This window comes from Rhineura floridana, chromosome 17, assembly GCF_030035675.1.
Source record: "Rhineura floridana isolate rRhiFlo1 chromosome 17, rRhiFlo1.hap2, whole genome shotgun sequence".
NCBI lineage: Eukaryota > Metazoa > Chordata > Lepidosauria > Squamata > Rhineuridae > Rhineura > Rhineura floridana.
In genome coordinates, this window is record NC_084496.1 from 15,938,741 (window position 1) to 15,962,334 (window position 23,594).

Below are 23,594 nucleotides of genomic sequence, written 5' to 3' on the forward strand. Positions count from 1 at the left end.
GGGAAGTTTTGAATGGCACTCACATGCCCTACCACTGAACTACAGCCCATTATCATTAATAAAATCTGACAATACAAATAGGTTAGAGAAGACCCACAAGCTGTCAAAGTCTCTCCATTCCCTGGCCTTGTGTCTGGGCTAGCTAGATTAGCATCCAGGCAATATTTATTTTCAGTCAAGTGTTTTTATGTCAGCAAATTTTATACCTAAAAGAAATATCCCTCCTGTAAGTGTACAATATTCTACCTTCAGCTGTAACCATTCTCATGGTGACCTGTGTAGTCCAGCATCCTCTCTCCCACAGTGATCAGCCCACAACCAAGACATGAGCATAATAAGCCATCTCCCAGTGTTGTTCCTCAGCAACTGGTATTCATACTTCCTCTGATCCCGGAAATAGCATACAGCCATAATGACTAGTAGCCACTGATAGCCTTATCCTCCATGAATTTGTCATGGACAATTTGAAAGCCATCCAAATTGGTGAACATTTCAGCTGTCATGTGTATTTTCTTCTTGCCAATTTTTTGCAAGATCCATGGATCAGAATTGCCATTTTCTCCTCTATAGAAGAACATGAAGGACATGAAGTGGGTTGGAAACAGTCACTGGCTTAATTCAAACATGTAATAAAATAGTTGAGGAAGCTTAATTATTTTATTTTGAAGATTTACACTTAGGCTTTTGATCAAATGATTTCCAAGACAGTTTGCAACAGATTAAAACAATTTACAAAGCAAACACAAACATGCAGCCCTGTTCCACCGGCCAGTGGAAAAAGCTAAAAGTATCCTTCCCCTCTGCAATCTTAGGACAACTAGCTGCTGTAGCAACAAGCAATACTGCTTTGTTCTAACTATGTTTTGATGTGATATCCAACTTGAAAACCATGCTTACAGGAATTATTCCACATCTGAAACAAGAGTGCTGAGCAGATAGGAAACATACATGAAAATGCAGGTCTAAATGATAGTTTGCCAACTTTGCCTGTATATTTGAAAGCTCAAACCACAGTATAAATTTATCTTCTAAACCATGGTCAGTGCCAATCATTTTTTTTATGGTTGGTTTGGTATGGTGTCTCAATTGAGTCACTGTTATGTTGGGCAAGTTCTATATCCTTGCTTAATGAGTTTCTTTTAAAATAACATAAAGGAGCCTTATATCATGTTCTTAAGATTTGCTCATGTTTTTTCTCACAGTAAAGATAAATCATACTGATCTGTAGAGAAGCCTTGTGGGCTTTTCCCATAGTTTTCACATCAACATTTTTCAAATAGCAGCTCAAACCCCTATTCAGGCATTTAGGTCCTTTATGGAAAGAAATTACTTACAGCTTTGTATAGTACAAATGCTACACCTAAGATGTTGGCTATCAACTGTAATCAGACAGGAACAAAGAGGGAAAGAAGCAATGAGTAGTGATCCAAAAGAAAAGAGACAGGCTCTGGTGCTATGTATACAGGTCAGTATAAGGCGATGTCTGTCTGCGTTTGGGGGTAAGAGTTTTTCAAAGAGCTATGTAGTGGTGAAATAAGGCAATTATCTACCTAAATGCTAGGGCATAGTAATATTTTACTTCGATGTCATGTGATTATGCATGAAATCATTTATAATCAAAGTAAAAGTATTTTTTTTAAAGTTCAGTTTTAACATTAAATGTGGTCTGTAAAATGTTATATTCACATCAATGACCACTCTGTTGTCTCCAAGACATTAATTTTGTCTATTTGAATGTTTGTATTTTTAGCTCCTTGGGAAGGTGATATATTCTCCAAAACACATACAGCACTCAAATATATCATATACATCGCACCAGAGCCTGTCTCTTCTTTTTTGGATTACCAAATGTAATCTACATAAACATTTAACATATCCAAGGTTAATGTAATGATTTTGGATCCATGAATATAAATCACAGAATGAATCTGCAGAACTAGTCAGATGTTTTGTAGAGCAGTCTCCAATCTTTCTCTGTTCCAACAGCCCCATGCAACTTTAAGGCATGGCTACATTTCCAATTTCTAAGAAAGGTTGAGTTTCCCAAATAAGGGAAAGTCTTCAAATTATAAAGTATTGCTACATTTAATAACTAGCTTTAAAATAAAAGCATTGATAAAGTCTCAATTTTGGATTCAGTATTTGACATTAACAGCAGACTACAGGCAGGCATAAGGCCTAGAAAGTTGAAGAACAAACCTATTTAACCCTAATCTGATTTTTAATTATTTTATGCAGTCATTCATATATTATTTCTTGTCTGGCCTTAGAGCACATTCGGTCTTGACTCCTTACCCTTCAACTGTGACTCTCAAATGAAACTGGATGCCCAGTTCAGCTGTGCCATGTCAATAAATACTCTGAAATCAAACACAGCTGAGGAAAAGGTTTAAATTACATTGATGCTGCAAACTGCAGACATTTCTTTCTTTTTAAATGCACAATTTTTCATCAATGAAGTCATGATGCTATAAGCTGTGGATTACTTGAAAACATGCCACTGTTCCAGTTTCTGGGTTCCTGTATTTATTTACAGACGATTATCTTTGACTTCAAAATTAAAGACTCTGAAGAATGATATTTTGAATGCATCAAGGGACTGGCTATTAGCAACATCTTCAGAGATTGATGATATCCAATGTTAGTCATACTCAGAGCAGACCCACTGAAATCAGTTCTTCAGTTCTTTTATTTCAACGTGAGTATGACTAACATTGCATAATCATCCTAAATGTTCTGTAAAGATTGTATTTTTCCTCCTTCCCCTTTGCTACTAAACTGATTTCTTAACTTGGGATGCTAAATGGCTGATCCCATACACTCAAAATATTTGTGGCTGCTTTGGATTGATTTTATCACAGACATTTTCAACATGTCCTTAACAATGAGATAAACTCTGCATTTACTCTGGTACCCACCAGATGAGTTGATCATTGTAGAGAAAGGCAGTATATTTGACTATGCTCAAACTTTCTTCCATCTTATTGATGAATGACTGAATTTTCAAGTAAGTCATTTTATCCAATGGAAAGAAGCTGATTCCACAAAAAATATCCAGCAGGTCACATGACTGTAAATGAAGCGTTTGCAAGTACTGAAGAATAAGCACAGGAAAATTATTTTAATTACTACCTTTATTTAAAGGCAGTGGGTTTGTTCAGACATAACAAACCATGGTTATGGCTGCAAGCACAATCTGGCACAAGTCTCAGGCGTTTGCTCTCACCTCTCCTATTTGCATGCATGAAATGTAACACTTCAGTTCCTGGTTTATTCTAGACTATGATTTCCCCTTTCATCCAAACTTAGTTTGGATACAAGCTATGCTTTATTGTTACATCTGAGCTAAATAGCCCAGAGTTGGGGTTCCCCTCCAGATGTTGGACACCAACTCCGATCAGTCCCAGCCAAGATGGTCAATAGTCAGGAATGATGGCAATTGTAGTCCAACATCATTTGGAGAACCAGAGGATCCTCACCTGCACCAGCCTCTCAATTAATGTACAGGCCAATCCAACTGCACTTTCACCACAGACACTAACATCAGTGTACTTTCCATATCTATGTGATGAGATCTCACTGACTTGTATTACAAATATTCAAAAAGTGAATACCATGCCCATCGTTTTCTAGAAGGAAGGCTTGGATGCTGTGTTTCTCTATAGTATCTCTCTGTGGGCCCGACTGGAGGAGATTGATAGGACAATCTGGAAGAGAGGTGACAGCGCAATGGAGAGCCAAAGCCTCAGAGTACATGCAACAGCAGGATAAAGGAAGGGCTCCTGAAAAACAGGACACAGGCCCTGAGAGGAGTGAGTGAGAGGTGGAGGGTGCCTCTATTTCAGGGAAAGAGACAGATGAGAGCTGGATAAGGAAAGGAAATAGAAAGGAAGAGATAGAAAGGAATACAGGGATGCTGGTCTTGCCTCAGAGGAGGCAAAGACGAGAAGTGAAGGAACAGACATAGGAGAAGCTGGGACTGTGGAGGCCAGTGGCCAGTCACTAAGGTGAAAGAAAAGGCAATCAGGAGTGATAGGATCCATTACACTATAGGAAATTGTAGTACAACATCCTATGATGAAAGGGATGCCCAAGGTCAGACAGTAAGGGATCCACCAGGAGGTCTCTGAAGTTAAAAGATGTCCTACGGCTCTGTGGATTTAAGGGACCTTAATAAGGGAATGGGACCCTGACACCAAGTCTTAAAAAAAAAAAAAGAACAGGAAAATGCAGGTCTGCTACATAACTCAAATTAGCAGCTACATTTCTAGCAATTATCATTTCGATAAAAATAAAGGTGTTCCCAATGTTATATGTCATCTCAATCATATTCACATTTTTAAGTGCTATAGACAAAAACATTTTTAGCATTACAGTAGGGCCCCACTTTTCGGCACCCCGCTTTTCAGCGTTCCGCTGATACGGTACCAGCCCCGTCCTCTGCCCCCTTCTTCTCCTCCTCCGGCGCAATCAGCTGTAGCTCCCCCTGATCACGCACTACAGCTGATCACGCTGGAGAAGATACACAAGAGGGTCCAATTTCCTGCTTTTTTGATTTACTGTACTCTTTATTTTGTACAAAATATTTTCCCCTTAAGAGTTTCCCACCCTTTCCCCTCAGTTGTAACATTGTTTGTTCAATAATTAAAATAAAAATGGAGAAGAGAGTATAAGTGTATTATATGGGGAAAATATGTATTTACAGGTGGTGGTGGAGAAAAGGGTAGTTAACAGCAGAGTGAAGCAGTGGGGGGGGAAGTCCCTGAGCGGGGTGTGTGCGCATGTGAGTAGGGGTGGTAGTGACTGCCGTCCGTTTGTGGCTGTGAAGGTGGAGGGGGGCGTTTCCATCCCCTCCCATCCTTCCCCTCCCATCCTTCCCCTCCCATCCTTCCCCTCCCATCCTTCCCCTCCCATCCTTCCCCCAGTACTGGCTCAATATGTCAGTTTGTCGCAGGAGCTCTTCCTCTTCCATCCTGGCCCCTTGCTCGCATTTTCGACCCTCCCCCGGTGGGCTAGGCAGGGGTCCCCACCAGCTGCTGCCAGAGCAACTCAGGGATTTTGCCTCGCTCACCTTCCCCCCTCCCAACCCCCCTCTGGGGTGCCACCTCCCCTCGATCTCTTCCTTTCCCGCCTATCCTGTTCCTTCAACACCAAAAGTAGATTAAAAAAGCTCTGTGGCACCTTCTTTTCCTTCTTCATCCCCCTCCTCCCCTTCTTGCAAGTGTCAAAACTTTGGGTGGCGGCGGCAGCGGCGCTGGGATGGGGCTGAGGTGGGAGGCCGGGCTCAGGCCCCACCGCACCGGGACCCCGCCACACCATGCCTCAGCTGCAGCGCGATCAGCGGGTTAGGTTCCAGACCCCCGCACTACAGCTGATCCACTTCTCGGCGGTTTTTGCTTTTCGGCGGGGGTCTGGAACCTAACCTGCCGTATGAGTGGGGCCGTACTGTACTCATGAAAGCAACAGACTTACAGCTCACCCCCAATGCTAAGCGGATGCAAAAGTTTCAGGGTAAGTGCAAACAGCCCAAAATCATGTTGGAGAATGCATTTCTCTTTTAAAAAATTTTTTACAGCAACATGTCTGCTTTCAGAGCCATCTGCAACCAAGACAAGTGCAAGCAACATATAGAACATATATTTCATTTAAAACATAATAATCAAGAAAACAACCCAGTGAAAGCTAAGCACTTTTACAATGAGCGTTTATTTAAGTGCTTGACATGAAAGTGCTTAACTTTGCACTATGTTTCTAATGGTGATGGACAAGCTTGACGTATAAATGTTCTTTTAACAAAAGCTAAACACTAAGAGGCTTTCATTTATTAAGTACATATATGTCATGTTGCTTTAAACTCAGTTTATGAAAGAGCAGGATATCAGGTGTCCTGTTCAGCCTAGATGGCTGGAATGTCTGAAAGGGAAAGAGAGTTGCCCCCTACAACCATCAAGTGCCCACCACATGCATTTAAATGTCAGCTTCATGCAAAGGAAATTACAATTAGCTGCAGGTTTCTAGCTCAGTTGTTTCAGGCTTTCTACTTTTAGGACATGGCCTCCATATTTACTTTTATGCTGAGATACTTCCAATCTCTTGGAGAATTCTGAGGAGCAAATTCTGAGATAGCATTTGCACAGTTAACACATGGAGCAGTCTCTGTTGGCTCCCACCATAATTTTGAGGGACCTGAGAATGCTACTTAGAACTCTCTCCAGAATTCCCTGCAAAGTACTAGGGTGTCTGATGCAGAAAAATGCTGCACATTTAGAAGAATGCTGGTGAGCCAGCTGTCTAACCGGGAAACGTATCTGCCATTATTGATCTTCTCATTGAGGAACATTGACTGGTTTCTAAGAAAGCAGGCTTCCCCTGTACATAGCCTATGAATCACTATTCTAGATCATTAGGCTTTTCCAATATGGTCTCCAGTGCTGAACAAGCTGCCAAATTCTAACTCACAGTTGCTACTTTGATAATAAAAACTTACCCGATGGAAGAATTTCTCTAGTCTGTCTTTTAGAACTCTTACACCTCCATCTTCCATGGCTTTTCGGAATGTGCCATTAAAAAGCTAACCATTATTTGGGGGGAAAATAGTTGGGGAATTGAGTCATTACAAGCATACCTCCTCATCAAGATGTAATTAATTAACAAAGAAAGTTAAAATCCTAATCCTGTAATTCCAGTCACCTAATTTCAGATGCTTTAGGAGCAATAGGGCTGTACAGCATTTAGAAGTTTGTTTGCATACAGGATGATTCTGATTGCATACAGGATGATTCTGATTCTGATTCTTTATTATTATTAAATTAATATCCTGCCCTTCCTCCCAAAGGGAGCCCAGATTAGTAATCTGTTATATCCTCCATCCTTCCTACACTCATCTTAGCCAGCATATTTGGCAAATTATGCAGATATCAACAACTATATATGTAGGCTTGTGGGAGGGTTTACACAACTTGGGCCAAGACAGACATATACGTGTCCAACTGGCAAACTGGTTTGCAGGGCAAGCACAAGCCAGAGTTTGTAGCTTTAAATAAAACTGCAAACTATGGTTTGCCACCAACCAGGAGGGAAGGAAGAAAGAAAATCACAGGGATTCAAAGGTTTTATCAACTATCAAATTATTAATGCCAAACCAGGATCCAAAGAACTCTGCAACTCAATTTGCATGTTATTTGAGCTTATGCAGTAGTAGCACATGGCAAGCTATATTTGAAATGGAGATTTTCCAAAGCAGTTTGGCATGGTGGAGGCTTGTGCATCTTCACTTCAAAGTAAGAAATCCCATCGGGTACACTCAAAATATCTTTTTGGATCCCAGACTAAATACTGTGTCGAGGGGTTAGCAACTAAAAATTGTGTACTGCACTATATAAAATTAATGCTGCATTCAGCCAAGAGTCAGCTAATGGCAATAGTCCTCTGCAAAAATAATAGTGGGAATTTGATGTTCGCAGAAAATATCAATGTTGCCACCATTTTAAAGAAACAGAGACCCCCTTTGTTACCTTAAGTGGGCGCATTTGCCATCTCACTCCTCCAATCCCAGAACTGTTTCCTGCAGAGTACATAATACCTGAATTTGCTCCTCCACCCTTCCCTCCCTTTTCCCTTCTGCTAAGTTCTCTATCAGACTGTAAGCCACTCTTTAAATTATGCACTGCCACAAGTGCACTGTCAGAAAGGTGGCATGTAAATATGGCAAATAAATTTTCAACACTGAATAGATGTTTTTGCTCCCTAAACTTTAAGAAGGGTGCTCCACAAATCAAGTATCAGGTTTAGGAAGGGAGGTGTGAAGACTGCTTCTCACACCCCAGCATAATAAACATGGCCAAAAATCATATTAAACTTACCTTGTACATATTATAACACTGCTGTAACACTGAACTATAAACTTTGTCCTGTAAGATACCCAGAATCAAAGAGTTACTATGAGATTTGTTTATTTATTTATTTGATTTATATCCCACCCTTTCTCTCATAATCCTATGAGAATATCATTTAAACAGTTAAGTTTGCTTTTCTCTACAGAGACATGCAAGGAAAAAAGAAAAAAACTGCGGCACTGAAAAGTTCAGTGCCAAGAGAATGTTCAGGAGCTCGAGGAAATTCCACATGTAAGTGCATACCAACAATTGAGAGAGTTCTGTTTAGGTTAGTTCACACTTTTCCAGTGGTAGTTGTAGTGGGTGTGGATCGCTATTCAGGCAAGGTCCACATGGGCCATATTCTGAGCAAGTGAAGCGAGAAGAGATGCAGAGGGCACAATGACTATATCTTGGTAAGACCCCAGCAGGGAACACTGAAACAGGTGAGGAAGGGGAAACACAACATACAAACCATGTTAATAATTACCAGTAACTCCTCTTCTTGGTACTCAACAACTGGTTTACCATCTTTGTGCTTTTCTATTATGGGATTTCGTACAACCTTGAAAGTGGAACAAAAGAAGCATTATTCACTCATTTAGAGTTGCTGGTGCCCTGTTCAGGATTCAAGGGAATTGACAATACACTGAAGGAGACTCAAATACAAAACAGAAAATAAATCTCTAGCAGTGCAATCCTATGCATGCTTCCTCAGGAGTCCCACTATGTTCAATGGTTTACTCAGCGTGTGAAGGGTTGCAGCGTATATCACCCAACACCAACTTATTCTAAAACTATCTGTTAATAGGGGAAAAAATAATTTCAGTTGCTCCAAATCTATATCCAAATACATACCCCAAAAATAAAAAACAATGGTTGAGGAAGCCTTTCTTTTTCAAAACATAGTGTTCTACTTTAGAATATATTGTTTTGGAGAAAGTTAGTGGAAGACCTCTCTGGGTGATTTATTAAAGTATCCATTGTATTTATTTTTATTTATTTAACAATATGTGTATATTGCTTAACTGTAAATAAAATTTCTAGGTAGTTTACAAATATAAAATATTCATTAAAATTGTCAATAAAAATCAGCATAAAAGACAAGTTTATACAAAGCAAAATGGATAGAATCAACAGTTTAAATCTATATATTCCAAGCTGAAATTAAAGATTAAAACATTTTGCAAGTGCAGATGAAAAACAAAAGAAGGCAACCAACACTGTGATCACAGCTTGAGGCAGTTTCATCTGTTGAACGGCAACCAGCAGAAATGGTGACTTGGTACAATGTAGCATATCAATTTGTCAGTAGATAAGCACACATCATCTCTACATGTTGTAGGCTTGCCGAAACAGAACAGTTTTTAGCAGGCACTGAAAAGAATACAGGGAAGGCAGCTGCCTAATGTCCATGGGCAGGGAGTTCCAGAGTGTAGGAGCTGGCACACTAAAAGATCAGTTCCTTACAAGTGCAGAATGAACATTATGTGACACTTGTAAATGTGCCAGTTCCACAGATCTAAGTGGTCGAGCACAAGGTGGTCCATTAAGTAAACTGGTCCCAAAGTGTTATGAGCTTTATATACAGGGCTGTGGAATCGGTACGCCAAACCTTCGACTCCGACTCCTCTATTTTTCTACTGTCCAACTCCACCTCCTTCATAAATGGCAAATGTATATTAACTAGTAACAACAAATTTACTGTAGTAAAATGGTAGCACAAGGCATTTCATCACCACCACGTGAATCATCAGGCTAGATTGACAGAACATAAAATATATTTATTTGATTAAAATTTCTGAACAAGAAAACTTTCCTGAATTCCTATGAAAGTTTTTATTTTGAAGCTGGAGTCGGTAAATTTCTACCGACTCTGACTCCGACTCCACCCAAAATTGCTTCCGACTCCAGTAACACCTTCAACTTGATCCAGTAACAAATCAGCAGCCAGTAAAGAGTAGAAGTGTTACATAAGTTACCCATTTGTTTCCAAACTCAATCTAACTCGATTTAAAGTGTTGGTATTAAATTTTGAAGCTTACAATGCCTGTAATGGTCTAGGATCATGTTACCTCAAGGACCAAAGTTCTCCTAAATGAATCTCTGAACCCTAACATTGGCTTTAAAGCCTTCCTTCCTGTACTGTCACCACAGGGAACAAGGCATTTTTGGTGGTGGCATCAAATTCTATTATGGCCACTATAGGAAGGCCTGTTGGGTTCCCCTTCATCCTGCTTTTAAACAGGCTTTAAAAATTCACTTGTTTAGGGACTTCCGGGAAGGGTGACTTAGCCTGTGCCTGCTTTTGAGACGGGCTCCTGCCTCAAAAGAAGCTTATTCAGATATATCAGTCAGTTTTTTCTTTTTTTTTTGACTGATTAAACTTCTCCCGGGTAGGGAGAAACGAAGAGATTAACCTCAAAGCCTATTTTTGTTGGGACGACCAGATCTCATTAATTTATGGGACGAGGTCCAGCCGACGAAGGTGGGACGGATTTTTAACAGCAAGCTCTATCTGATAAAGCGAACGTTCACCTTATCTTCTAAGAGAGAACGCACTAACAGGCAAGCACCCTTCTTTCTATATTTTTCTTTTACTTGACTTAAATTGTTGCTGTTTAAAAGAGATTTGCCAGATTGATCAGTTTTTGACATCTCACTGGGGAGCCATAACTTCTCTCTGCTACGCACTAATTAATAGCTTATCTCTGTTTTTGTTGCAAAAAGCTGTCCTGGATTTGCATTCTAAAGATATACACAGAAGAGGGATTTCTATTCCAGATTTTTATTTTGAAAAATATTATACTGTTTTGAGACTACTCTCTTTTTGGTCTATTTTATTTTGACGAATCTGTTTCTTGACGATTGCCATTAATTGTTTCGATCCTGGGAACTGCATTTTGTTTACTTAACTATTGGAGAGATAAGGCTGTCTGCTCTGTTTATACTGTGATGTCACCAAGTTTGGAGTATTAACCCAATTGTTGCTGAAATAAGAAGTGGTTTTCCTATATTTTTCTTTTAAAATGGCAATTAAGAAAGTGGCTGAAAATCTGGAAATAACTATGTTTCAGAAAATAATGGATGAGATTGAGATAATGAAAATTGAATTGAGTAAAATGAAGCAGGAGATTAAAGATATAAGGGTCCCTGTGAGAGAGGTGACCCTGGAAGGGGTCCCTGTGAGAGAGGAGACCCCGGAGATTGGAACAGGGGTCCCTGTGAGAGAGGTGACCCTGGAGACTGGAATAGGGGTCCCTGTGAGAGAGGAGATCCCGGAGATTGGAACCAACGTGGAACAGGAACAAGATTTGGAGTCTATGGACTTTAGAAATAAAATCTATTGTTTGGAACTCAATGTTATCTCTGAAGAAATGAATGAAGATTCTAGAGATAAAGTTATCAATGGCATGGATAATCTTCTGGACTGGAATGATGTGATGGAGCCCAATATAGAGAAAATCTATGGAATTAACTGCAGCCATGTGACAATGGAAAAACTTTTAAGAGATGACCCAGTGTATTTTGAAAAAAAGAACAGAGATATGATTTTACAGCAGTATTTCAGCAACCTATTCAGAATGGATGGCAAGAAAATATTTGGGATAGAGGTAATCCCCATCAGACTCTTACTATATGACTATGGCTTTGACAGCAAGATTATTATGGAATACTGATAATGGAAGATTGGATATTGAAATTACTGGACTTAACAAGACTACTGAAGATGGAAGATGGAAAATGGAACTAATAGAGATAATAGAACAATGGCTACTGAAATTATTGAACCTAACAGATTCTGATGTGATGGATTAATTGAAATGTTTATTTTGACTATGGTTATGACAATAAGATTATCATAATTAGTAATGAGATGGATTAATCGATATGCTTATCTGGAAAAAAAAATTGATAGATATATTTCTTAAAGAATTGAAACCTCTCTTTGACTTTTTGTGGAAAGAATAAAGTAATGTTTATGAGATTTGATGATTAAGTAAGATAACTACTGGAGGAAAGTGATTTTATAATATGACTTAAGAGACAGGATTGTTATATATTATAGACTTATAACTGATTTGATCTTTGACAAATGGGAAGTCAATATTTTACTCTTTATTTTTTATTTTTGTTTTTTTTTTTCTTTTTTTCTTTTTGTTTAACTATTTTTGATTTTGTTTTTTGTCTTTGAATGTTTTATGATTTTGTCTTGTATGTTTTATGAAAATCTGAATAAAAATTATTGAAAAAAAAAAAAATTCACTTGTTTAAACCATTTTTTAAAAATGCTTGGTGATTTACTTTTATTTGGTTTTATCCTAATGTTGTGTTAATTGTTTTAATGGCATGATTTTATTGTTTATTTTGATGTTTTACAATGCAATCCTATGCACATCTACTGAAAGTAAGATCAACAAAACTTACTCCCAGGAAAGTATGTACAGGATGGCAGCCTTATTGCTGCAAATTATAATTGAATTTATTCTTTTGGTAAGCCCTTTTGAGTTCAACTATTTATAGAAAAGTGGGCCATCAGATAATAGCAATAAAGATGCTGCTTCACACTTTTCCCTTTCACTATGCAGTTCCCAAAACAGTACGGTAATTGAAGATTACAGTTTCATATCATCTTTCAGAAGGATCCAATGTCATGCAAAGGTTAAAATCTGGACAGAGGCAATAAGAAGAAGAATAAATTTATTGCCTGCCCTTCACCAGTTGGTCCCAGGTCCCTAGATTCAAATTCTTGCTTAGCTATACGGTTCACAGAGTGGCCTTTGGCAAATGCAGGTTAACCTTCCTCACAAAGGATTACGATGCAAGGATTAAAGAAAAAGTAATGTCAATACTTTCAGGCCCATACAAGACATTTTGCTCAAGTGGAGAAGCAAATGGTGTCCCCTGAAAAGAAGAACCTTCTAGATCAAGACAATGGCCTACCTAGTCCAGCATCCTGTTTTCAGTGGCCAGCTAGATGCGTATGGAAAGTTTGCAAGCAGGATGCAAGTGCAACAGCACTCTCCTCACTTGTGCTCCACCAGTATTTAGAGACACGCTGCCTCCAACAGTGGAGGTAGAGCACAACCATTGTTAGCCTTCTCCTCCATCAATTTTTCTAATACTCTTTTGAAGCCATGCAAGTTGGTGGCTATCATTACTTCCTGTAGGAGTGAATTCCATAATTTACCTTACAATGTGTGAAGAAATACTTTCTTTTGTCTCTCTTGAATCTTCCAACATCTTCCATCAATCTCCCTGCACTTGCCCCTGCCCCCTCAAGTCAAGGTGCACAGTACCCAAGGAAAGCCAAGTTGTTTTGATACTAGAGACACAAAAGCCTACAAGCAGCCTTCTCCCTCCTTGGCATTAAAAATACAATAATAATACATTAAACAATGAACAATTTGTTTCCTTTTCATGACACCCCAAATCAGCTACCTCACTCTACCCAATGGAAGGGCTAGCCTTGGGGAAACTATTTCCAAGGAAGCAGTGAGAGGAGAAACACAAGTGACTTATGTTTCCTCTCCCCATATTTCCAGTCATGTCCTGAAGGAGGAAGACGTGCTCTCTCCCAAAGTTAGAGACAGAAGGTTCCTCTCCCCACTTTAGAATATTCAAAGCAGCTTTAACAAGTCCTAAAGAAATGCTAAATAGAACAGTATCATGCATTTAGGTACCATAACCATCCAGAAATTTTCTTCAGGTTCATTGAAGAACTGTCTGTTTTTCTGGGTGTGTAGGGATTTTGCCGGTTTTGAAGGACTAAAGGTCCTAAAAGGGGAAAATATTGCATGAATGAACATTTTATAATTTTGAGCATTATTAACTCGGTCTGCAATACCTAACTAATAATAATAATAGGTTGGATTAATAGATTAAAAAATCATAGATTAGATGCTCCAATTAATTGGATAGGAGAAATGCCTCTACTTAGATGGTGACAGCTAGGTATATCAACTAAGAACAAAAAAGTAATGCTTCTTGATTCAGAACTACTGTTTGATGCAGACTGAATCTGTGTGAGAGCCAGTGTGGTGTAGTGATTAGAGCAGCCTTTCCTAACCGGTGTGCCTCCAGATGTTGTTGGACCACAACTCCCATCAGCCTCAGCCATTGGCAATGCTGGCTGAGGCTGATGGGAGTTGTGGTCCAACAACATCTGGAGGCACACCGGTTAGGAAAGGCTGGATGAGAGTGTAGATTAGGACTGTGAAAATGCAAGTTCAAATCCCCACTCAGCCACAAAGCTCACTCTTTGTATATCCATACCACACATATAAATCCCATGCAACACACATTTAAAGCATATGATTTCCCCCAGAGAATTCTGGGAACTGAGGTTTCCCCCTCCTTCCCAATACCTTTAATGAACTAGTTACCCTGATTCTTTGGGGGAAGTCATGTGCTTTAAATGTGCATAGGATGTGCTTTAAATAAATGGTTGTCAAACTCCCACCCCATGGACCACTTGAAAATAGCTGAGGGTCTTGGCAGATCACTAAATTATTTTTCTGCTGTTGTAACAATTGTAATGTGTTGTGCTAGGTGTTGTATGATTTTAATTGTATTTTTATTGCATCTTTTATTTTTCATATATTGTATTTTATTGTATTCCATAGAATTCAAACTGAAACACAATAAAATACAATATAAGAAATAAAAGCCACAACAAAAATACAGTTAAAAATCAATATGAATATTTAAAGTGTACATGCCATGGACTATCTGAATGAAGCTTGTGGTCCATGGACCAGATTTTGGGAACCCCTGCATTAAATGTATGGTGTGGGTTGCCCCCTCTCTCAGCCTAATGTACCTCACAAAGCTGTTGTGAGGATAAAATAGCAGGGAGGGGAGAACCATTTATGCTACCTTGAGCTATAAACGTAAACAAATAATCAGTTAAAACTTGTATAATTAATTGACAAAGATTTCTTTAAATAGGGTGACAATTAATAAATTACAATTAATAAAATTACGATGCCAGTTTGTCTAGCCTGAGCACCATCACGGCAAGATGTTTTTTAAAACTTCTTTCTAATGCACCTAATAGGTTTTAGGTGCTCTATAAATAATTAAGTAAATAAATAAATAAATGTGGGGTAGGCAAACATGGAACTTACTACCTTGTGAACTGTACTATGGCTTCACATAATCCCACACTTCTAATTTTTTCATTCTTTTCAACTTCATTTGGGTAATAAAAGAGAATCTTTTTTTCTTCCTGAAGTTAGAAAAATAAATAACAATAAAGATACAAAAAAGTTCAAAAGAAACTTCTCCAAATTAACTCCTGACACCTCATGTTGCAATTTCAGTAAGCTTTCTATATTAATCCACTTTCAAATTATTTTCATATCTAAGAACAAGGCCTCTAAAACATAAATTGTGCCAAATTTCACTGGAATGCATCTACTAGATTTTTTTTTTAAAAAAACGGGAATTTGTAGATGTACATGTATACTGTTGGCAAAGAAGACAAGGGGATGTTTATTCAGGCCAAAATGCTTCCTTTCCCAAACTACGAAAGATATATTGAGCGTTTCCATGCAGAAAGCTAACCCCATCTCCTCAGATACAAAACTATCAATTTTTATGGCTGTCAAAGGGGAATCTGTATGGCCACAGCCGTATAATTATGTTTAATCTTACCCTTTACTGCTAAACCCACTGCTACTCACTGCTAAATCCTAATAATCTCTTAGTATAAGTTCTGAAACACTATAAAAAGTACAATTTCCTAGAACTTGCTTACAAATCATCCTTGTAAACAAGCCCAAACAAGTTACTAGTTTCATAAAGGCTGCAAAAAAGGGAGCACCCCCCATCCACAGATTAGTAAAAGCAACAATTGCCTTCTATCAAACGGACTGATAGATGAGAGGCAAAGCAATCTGCGTCTCACCACCACTCGGCTTGACTTCTGTGTCAATTGCAGAGGAAGGGAGTTTCCTTCTTCCAAAGCTAGTAAGGAAAGCAAGTAGACTGGTGGAGGAGGAATGAAGAGATCCATCCCGTCTCTGTCTCCCTGCCTTTTCACTTGAATGGAATTCAAGATCACCTGTGGTCACCAAGCGAGTTATAAAACGCAAGGTTCATTTCAAAAGGTAAACAGATTTATTTTTTTTAAATGTTCCTTTCAGCAAGCCTTTTAAATAGGTACCCCAGTCTGCGTCTGTACTGGAATTCCTTTTAAGTGTATTTAAAGTTGCTTTTTAAAGAAGTTTTTAGAGATATTTTGTTTTAATATGTTTTAAAGTCTTTTGTTTTTAAGATGTGTGGCCTCCTGTCAGTCTTTCAAGTTTCAATAATTGTGTTGTGTATGCGATGTTGTAAGGGGATTCTCCTTAAAAAAGTGGGATTAACAAAAAAAACCCTATCACATGAATAAAGTAAATTTGAAACGCCAGATAATTCTTTTCTGTTTAGAGGCACAAAAAAGAAAACTACACAAAAGAAAATAAGATTGAAAATGCCACCGTTCCGAGCCTGACACGCCCCTCTTTCCACAGCCTTCCGCCTCTGAGCCTTTGCTTCCTTTTTGCTCGCTCGCTTGTGCTCTTTCCCCGGCCCCAAATCCTCTCTCCCCCGCCCCTGAGACTCGCCCGGCCTTTACCTCTCCCTCCTTGGGGCCCAGCCGTGGGTTGTAGATGAAAAAGCTGAGCAGGGCTGGTGCCAGTTGCTTCTCTTGCACAGCTCCCCCTGACGCCGCCATCCTGGGCCTGGAGGAAGAGCACCTGCTGGAGCCGGTTGCTGACGCCGCCGCGACGCACCATCGGAGGAGAAGGAAGAAGGCACAGCTCCAGGCCCGTTGCCGACAGCACAAACAGACCGACCAACTTTCCCCACGGCCAACCTACGAGCACCAGTCCCCGTCTCACCGACACTTCCGCCGTTTCAGCCGCCCCGGAAGGGATCAGGCGGCGACCCGGGCCTGTTCTTTTCGCCTCCTTCCCGGGCCGGTGCAACCGCAAAGGGCTGCCCTACGTAAAGGCCGCAGCTCCGGCCTTGAGGGGTCTCCGAGGACTAGCAGGGTTCAGGTACTTGAGGAAGGGAAAGGTTGTGTCTCTCTCCCGCCGCAGCAAGGAATACCGAGACTCACGCCTAAGTGGGGTAGAGGGGGGCCCGTGGCGGTTCTTCAGTGAGGCACTCTGCACATGCTTAGAGGGAATCTTATTATTATCTGGCGTGACTTAGGGCTGAGCCTGGTTGGTTGAAGCTGCAGCCCTAGCCACCCTTACTTTTTTTTTTTGTCTATGCATTTATCATTGGCAGAATAATCCTTACCTAGGCCTAAGCCCTGTTGCACTTCTTGGGGCTTACTTTTGAATAAACATAGGATTGCACTCTTAGGGTGCTATCCTGTGCACACTAAAGTTGGAGTAAGAGCCCTTGCAGAATTAGCCCCTGTGACTTACTTCTGAGTATTAAATATGCACAAGATTGGGCTATAAATCTTGGTTCATCCTTCTTGGCTCAAAGTAAGCACTGGTAGTGGATAAAGCAAAGCTGTGGAGTTCTATTTTAGAGGATGGGATAACATCCTGAATGTTTAAAACATTTAATAAGACTTTGGCTGCAACCTGATACACTCCTACCTGGGAGTAAGTCCCATTGAATCCAAAGGAGCTTACTTCTGAGTAGACATTTATTGGATTGCGGCCTTAGACAGTAATCCTATAGCTGTTTATCCCAAAGAAAGCCCCACTGAACACAATAGAACTTTCTCATAGACATGTGTAGGATTGAACAGTTGGTATTTAGATTTCATTCTGAAATTTTCAAAACACTTAACAGATGTTATCTTATAATCCTTTAAACACTCTTGTAAGGTAGGTCAATTGTAGTATCCCCATGTAACAATTATGAAGGGGGAAGTGACTTAAAGTTGAGTGACCTAAAGCCATCTAGCAAAGGCTAGATTCAGATTTTGTTTGTAGCTCAGGTCACATCTACACCATATATCTAAGGCAGATGACTCCCCCCAAAGAATCATGGAAGCTAGTTTGTTAAGGATGTAGCTCTGTAACTTTTCCAGGATTCTTTGTTGGGGGGAGGGGGGGAGCCATGTGCTTTAAATATATGGTGTGGATTTTATTACCTCTCAATTTGTAACTTGAAATATCTGGGTTTTGTTCATAATTTATATCACATTTAGAAATATTTAACCCTGATCCTTCCTATTTAATCTTACCACCACCCATCAATCTTTCAGACGTTTAGTGCTGCCACTGGGGAAGCCTGTATGTGAAGGGGAGGCTGCCCAAGTGTGGCAGCAGGAACTGGATGGGGACCCTGGCAAACAGCGGCCCTGTCAGGGTATGTGGAACCTGGCAAAATGATGTAGCGTGCCAAGGAGTGACACCAAGCCTGAAAAAAATAACAAAATAATAAAAAATACATGCATATCTGTGTATATATTGTCATGTCTGAACAAAAGACCAAAGGTCCAGCTTTTCCAGCTTCCTGTTTTCCACAGTAGCCAACAAGATGTCTTTGGGAAGCCCACAGGGGCCGAATATGAAGGCAACATCCCTCTCCTGCTGTTGCTTCCCAGCAACTGGCTCTCAGAAGATGTCCACTGCTTTCTGCAACTGGAAGTTGCAGATAGCCATCATGATGAGTGACGTGCATCTATTTATTTATGTTAAATTTGTCTTGGCAATTGATAGATTCATGCCACGTGCATTTGGATTACATTCTGAATTCATAATATATGAAGAGACCCTTAAGACTGTAGATATGGGAATAGGTTTGAAGGAAATGTGCACTATTCCTTATATGATAGCTTCTTGCAGGGTCTTTGTTCTTAGAAGCTCAGAAACCTGCAGATGTTTTGTCTTCCATAAATTTTTCTCAGCAAAGGCATATTTCCTTTCCTCCTTCCTTGTCATAGGGGTATTATTCAAAAAATCACTGTCTTGATTTATTGCTGTATGCTCAGTCCCATAGAGTTTGGCCAGCAGATAAACCTAACAGTAAATAAGGTTCTTAATCATAAGAAAAAATGTTGTAAATCTGGTGCTGATATAAAGGGATTTCATGCACAGCTGATGTGTAAATCTTAATATCTGTTTAAAGATGATGTTACTGTTGGTGCCTTCATAATAAAATGTTTCACTGGACGCGCTAAAAACTGTGACTATGTTTCCTTATGACCAGGGTCACTGCCAGGGACAGGAAGGTGGTAATGCTGCTGAAGATCTGGTCTTAGGGAAACAAAATCCAGGGTCAAGTCTGAAATGGTTTGAAAATGCTGTGTACTGTGGCTAGAGATACTTGAGGAATTCATTCTTTTCAAATTCCTATGTGAAATTACGTGCTCTGCATCTTTTAAATTAATGTGCAGATCAGAACTTAGGTATGTGCTGGATTTCACACTGCTCCAAATGTTGCAGTGCAGTTCTAGGCAATGTAAGCATATCAAAACACATATTTAAATATATATTTTGAGAGAGAAAGTGAATATAAATACTTTGAGAGGATTTTAGCAGGATAATGTGGAAACAGAAAGGAATTAAAGGTAAACATTTGCAAATAGAATACAGACCAGAAATAGACATAAGAACATTGGAAGCTGCCTTATACTCAGGGCTGTGGAGTCGGTACGCCAGACCTTCGACCCCGACTCCTCTATTTTTCTACTGTCCGACTCCAACTCCTTCATAAATGGCAATTGTGTATTTATTAATATTAATAAATTAATATTGATATTAAAATATTAATTTTATTTTGCCCTGCTTACACTAAATCAGACTGTTCGTCCATCCAGCTCAGTACTGTCTACACTAACTGAGAGCAACTCTCCATCTCCCTTGGAGTTTGTTTGTTTGCTTGCTTTGGCTAATCCCTGGCATGAATACAATGAATGAGTTTGTACACTATTTAACAGACTTAGCCAACTGCAATCATATATACATTTACATGGGAGTAAGTCCCATTGAACTCAATGGAAGTTACTTCTGAGCTGACAGGTATAGAGTTGCACTGTTCTTTAGCTTTACTGTTAGAAGAGTCTTAAAACAGCAAAAATGGAGTTTATTCCATCGATTATTGTTGATGAACCACACAGAAATATCTCTTCTGTGTTTCATTTCTGCTTATGCGGAGAGAGAATTGTGGAAGGGCTTCCTCTTTGTGTGCTGTAGTGTCCAATTTCAGAGGAAGCCTTATAGTTTAGATAAACTTTGCAAAAAAAAATCTGCTAGCACACTAAAAAATCAGCAAATCGCTCAATCTTGACAAAAATGTCTTGCCACAGTTTACTCTATATCTAATTTCTGCAATCTGATCTGCAGCTGTTCATGTTAACTGCTTAGATGTTTCTACAATCAAACAGTATATAAATTTTGTTTATTACATAAAATGTTATTAAATAAAATAATGTATTTAAATATTTTTACTTGTCATCTGCACATTTGAATTTTTTAATCTATAATTCTGGGTATTTATCTATTGAACTTTGTCAAATGGACAATTTAATTCAATTCACACCATGGTGTGCCACAATTATAGAACAGGCTCAAACCACAGTGATATTAACTTATACGTATAGATGCAAAATTATAAATAATCACTATCATTTAAAGAGAAATATAATACATATCATAGTGGGCAAGACTGCGACAGTGATACCTTTTGCGCTTGTTCCATCTGCCCAGGTGCTAAATGTTGATGGGCAACTTTAAGGCTCCTACTCTCCCTTCTCTAAACCGGACTTGGACTGGACAGCCCTTCAAATGGGGGGGCACCTTGAAGTACAGGATTGTCTTCTGTAAAGTAGCACATGAGGACGACACTATCTTGTTAGTTTGTATATGGAGAAGATTGTGAGGCGGGGGGACAATTTGAGGGGCCTACTGTGAGCAATCTGAAGCATTTGCCATCTCAGAAAGGCTGAGGAGGCCAAACTCTGGTGGTGGTACTGGAAAAAAGGAAAGGAAAAGTCCCAGTCCTTTACATATTTATTAGGAAGTAATCCCACTGGGCAGTTTTTTCATTGAAGATAAAGGAAGTAGGGGACAATGGTTCTTCACATCCTCTGTGCAGTCTCATATTGGCAAGCAGTGCAACCTTCCAGACCTTTCAGGTGCCAAAGTAGGTGTCCTCTCGGGTAGATAATTTTGTGCCTTTTCTCCACATCACATGCCCAGTTCTCTCTTCACCATCCCCAGAATTCTCAGAAACCTTTTTTCCTCAGTCAGGTGTTTTTTCTTCTCAACAATTATTATTTTCCTGCTTATTCTCAATGTTTTAAGATATTTTTAGTGTTTTGTCCCTTGTTTGCTGCCCTGGGCTCCATCTGGGAGGAAGGGTGAGATAGAAATTTAATAATAATATAATGTCACAGTGGAAATGCACCTTCCATGCTGTTCTCTCTTCACCATGTCCAGAAGCATTTCCCCCCTCAGTATGGTGTTTTCTACTGAGCAGACGCATTCATCTCTTTCTACTTTCCTAAAAGGTGATTGATGATAAATTATCTCAGAGTTTTAAACGCTTGAAAAAAATGTGAAGATCTCCCATGGGTCCCTCAGAGGTCTTGACTTCATTGAGTAAAGTTCACAAGATGCGGCTGTAGCAACAGTCTGTCAGAAATCTGTCTTCAAATAGAAACCAAAGCTGATCAATTAAGAGGAAGTCACTGGGTAACAGGCACTAATGAAATTTATAGAATATGACTTTTCATATGCACAAGCAAGAATTACATGTTTATTTAATTAGTTATAATCTGCCTTTCTTTCAAGAAGCTCAAGGCAAGGTAAAAGGTTCTTCCTGCTATTTTCTCACTACAACAACCGTGTGAGGTAAGTTACCTATTAGGTTAGGGCTTGATGTGATAGAGACTGGCCAAGGGTTATCCCTATCACCTTCATAGCTGTGTAGGGATTTATTTTATTATTTATTTATTACATTTATACCCAACCTTTTCATGATAGAAACCCAAGGTGACTTATATATGGTTCCCAGGAAGTCTCCCATGCAGGCACTGACCAGACCTGACCCTGCTTAGCTTCATCAGGGAGCTGGCCTTATGTGCCTTCAGACCATAGCCTGGGACCTGGGATTGGAACTAGGGCATGACACGAACCACTACAGCTTACTGGTTCCAATTATATAGTTCAATCATTCTTATTGCCTGGGACAGTCCTATTTTTGCTCCCCTATTAACCCTTTTTGAGTGTTCCCCTTCACACTTTATGAGCCTTAGCAAGTATGCCAATGGCCAGAGATGATGTGAGTTGTAGGTCAGCAAAATCGGGAGGGTCAAAGGTTACCTACACCTATACAGCCATGTCGTAAAATATCAGGGCATTAAAAACTACAAATAATAAAGTGACTGGCTAAATAGAAGAATTAAATTGTTTCAAGTCCTGTTGGTATAAAAAGTTATTCAAAAGATGCCTGAAAGTCATGGCAGCATGGGACCAATTACGCTAAATGCCCGACTTCTAGTTGAGGCGAGTTGGGCCTCTGTAACAATTAACATTTACGAGAGGGAGCAGCTGTGCCTACTGGCTGGTCACAGCTCAGCCACTGACATGAGGGGGGCCCACATATGTAGAGGGGAGCTTGCTGTATACACAAATGCTCCCCCATAATACGGAACCCTGATTGCACAAGAGGGACTCTACATAAGTAGAACAAGCTCCTCTTAAAGAAGTACCCCCACAACACATGGGCGATGAGGGGGCAGGGCCAGCAGGCTCCCCCTCACTTGACTGTTAATTGCATGAGGTGTAATGCCTGGCTGGGCTTATTAAGTAATTCCCTGTGAGTAGAAATCTAGCACAGAAGTGTGAGGACTGAGATAGAATTTTATATTTAAAACGTACTAATTTTCTACTTGCAGGGACACTGCAGGGATTCTGAGCAAAAACCTGTTACTCTCATGCCCTGTTTTAGGGCTTCTCTTAGGCAAATGGTTGGTCACTGAGAGAAAAGGATGCTGGACTAGATGGGCTTTTGGTCTGAACCAGCATGGCTCTTCTCATTCTAAAATGACATTCCTTATCTGCAGTCTGAAATAATATAGTAAACTCTACCACCTTATTCTGCGGCATGTAGATTTGGTCTTAAACCACAGGGACTGAGCATGTTAACAAGAGATTAATGATTTTGAGCAGGAACAAATTGAGGCCCCCTTTGGAGTACCAGTTAGGCAAATGGGGCTGCTGGCAATAGCAGTTTGGAGGAGCAGTTGGGCAATAGCTATGGTACAATACCAGACACAGTTCTGACAATGCATGTAGCAGTAAAGTTGCTAGGAGATTGTTTTGGTGGTTTAGGAACTACAAGGTAAACGCCAAGCCAAAGGACACTATTTTGTGTTTGTTTGTTTTTTATTTTTTTATTTTTATCATTAATTTTATTCAATTTTCAAACAAAACAAAACAAAAAAACAAATTAAACAATAAAATAAAATGTTGACTTCCGATTTGTCGCAGATCAGTTATAGGTCTATGTTATAACAAATCTGTCTCTTAGTATATTACAAAATCACTTTCCTCCAGTAGTTATCTTAATTAATCATCAAATCTCATTAACATCACTTTATTCTTTCCGCAAAAAGTCAAAGAGAGGTTTCCACTCCTTGGGAAATATATCCCTCGATTTTTCTTCAAATAAACATGTCAATTAATCCATCTCATCAAGTCTACTAGGACCAGTAATTTCAATAGCCATTTTTCCATTATCAGTGTTAATTCCATC

The 23,594-nt window shown here is 39.5% G+C and overlaps 1 protein-coding gene across 3 annotated transcripts in view; it reads right to left on the reverse strand.

Annotated features, from left to right (window-relative positions):
• CCZ1 (CCZ1 homolog, vacuolar protein trafficking and biogenesis associated) overlaps positions 1–17,023 on the reverse strand; it is a 63,531-nt gene extending 46,508 nt beyond the window's left edge. The window contains exons 1-7 of one of the 3 annotated variants that reach the window (XM_061600450.1): positions 16,498–17,023; positions 15,008–15,105; positions 13,559–13,652; positions 8,365–8,439; positions 7,863–7,910; positions 6,488–6,571; positions 2,919–3,094 (exon numbers count right to left, since the gene is read on the reverse strand). In XM_061600450.1, the coding sequence (XP_061456434.1) occupies positions 2,919–3,094; positions 6,488–6,571; positions 7,863–7,910; positions 8,365–8,439; positions 13,559–13,652; positions 15,008–15,105; positions 16,498–16,596 (674 nt within the window). In that variant the 5' untranslated portion in view covers positions 16,597–17,023. The remainder of the gene's footprint in view (positions 1–2,918; positions 3,095–6,487; positions 6,572–7,862; positions 7,911–8,364; positions 8,440–13,558; positions 13,653–15,007; positions 15,106–16,497) is intronic. The other 2 variants (XM_061600448.1, XM_061600451.1) reach the window with 2 other exon arrangements.
• Positions 17,024–23,594: the final 6,571 nt, after the last annotated feature.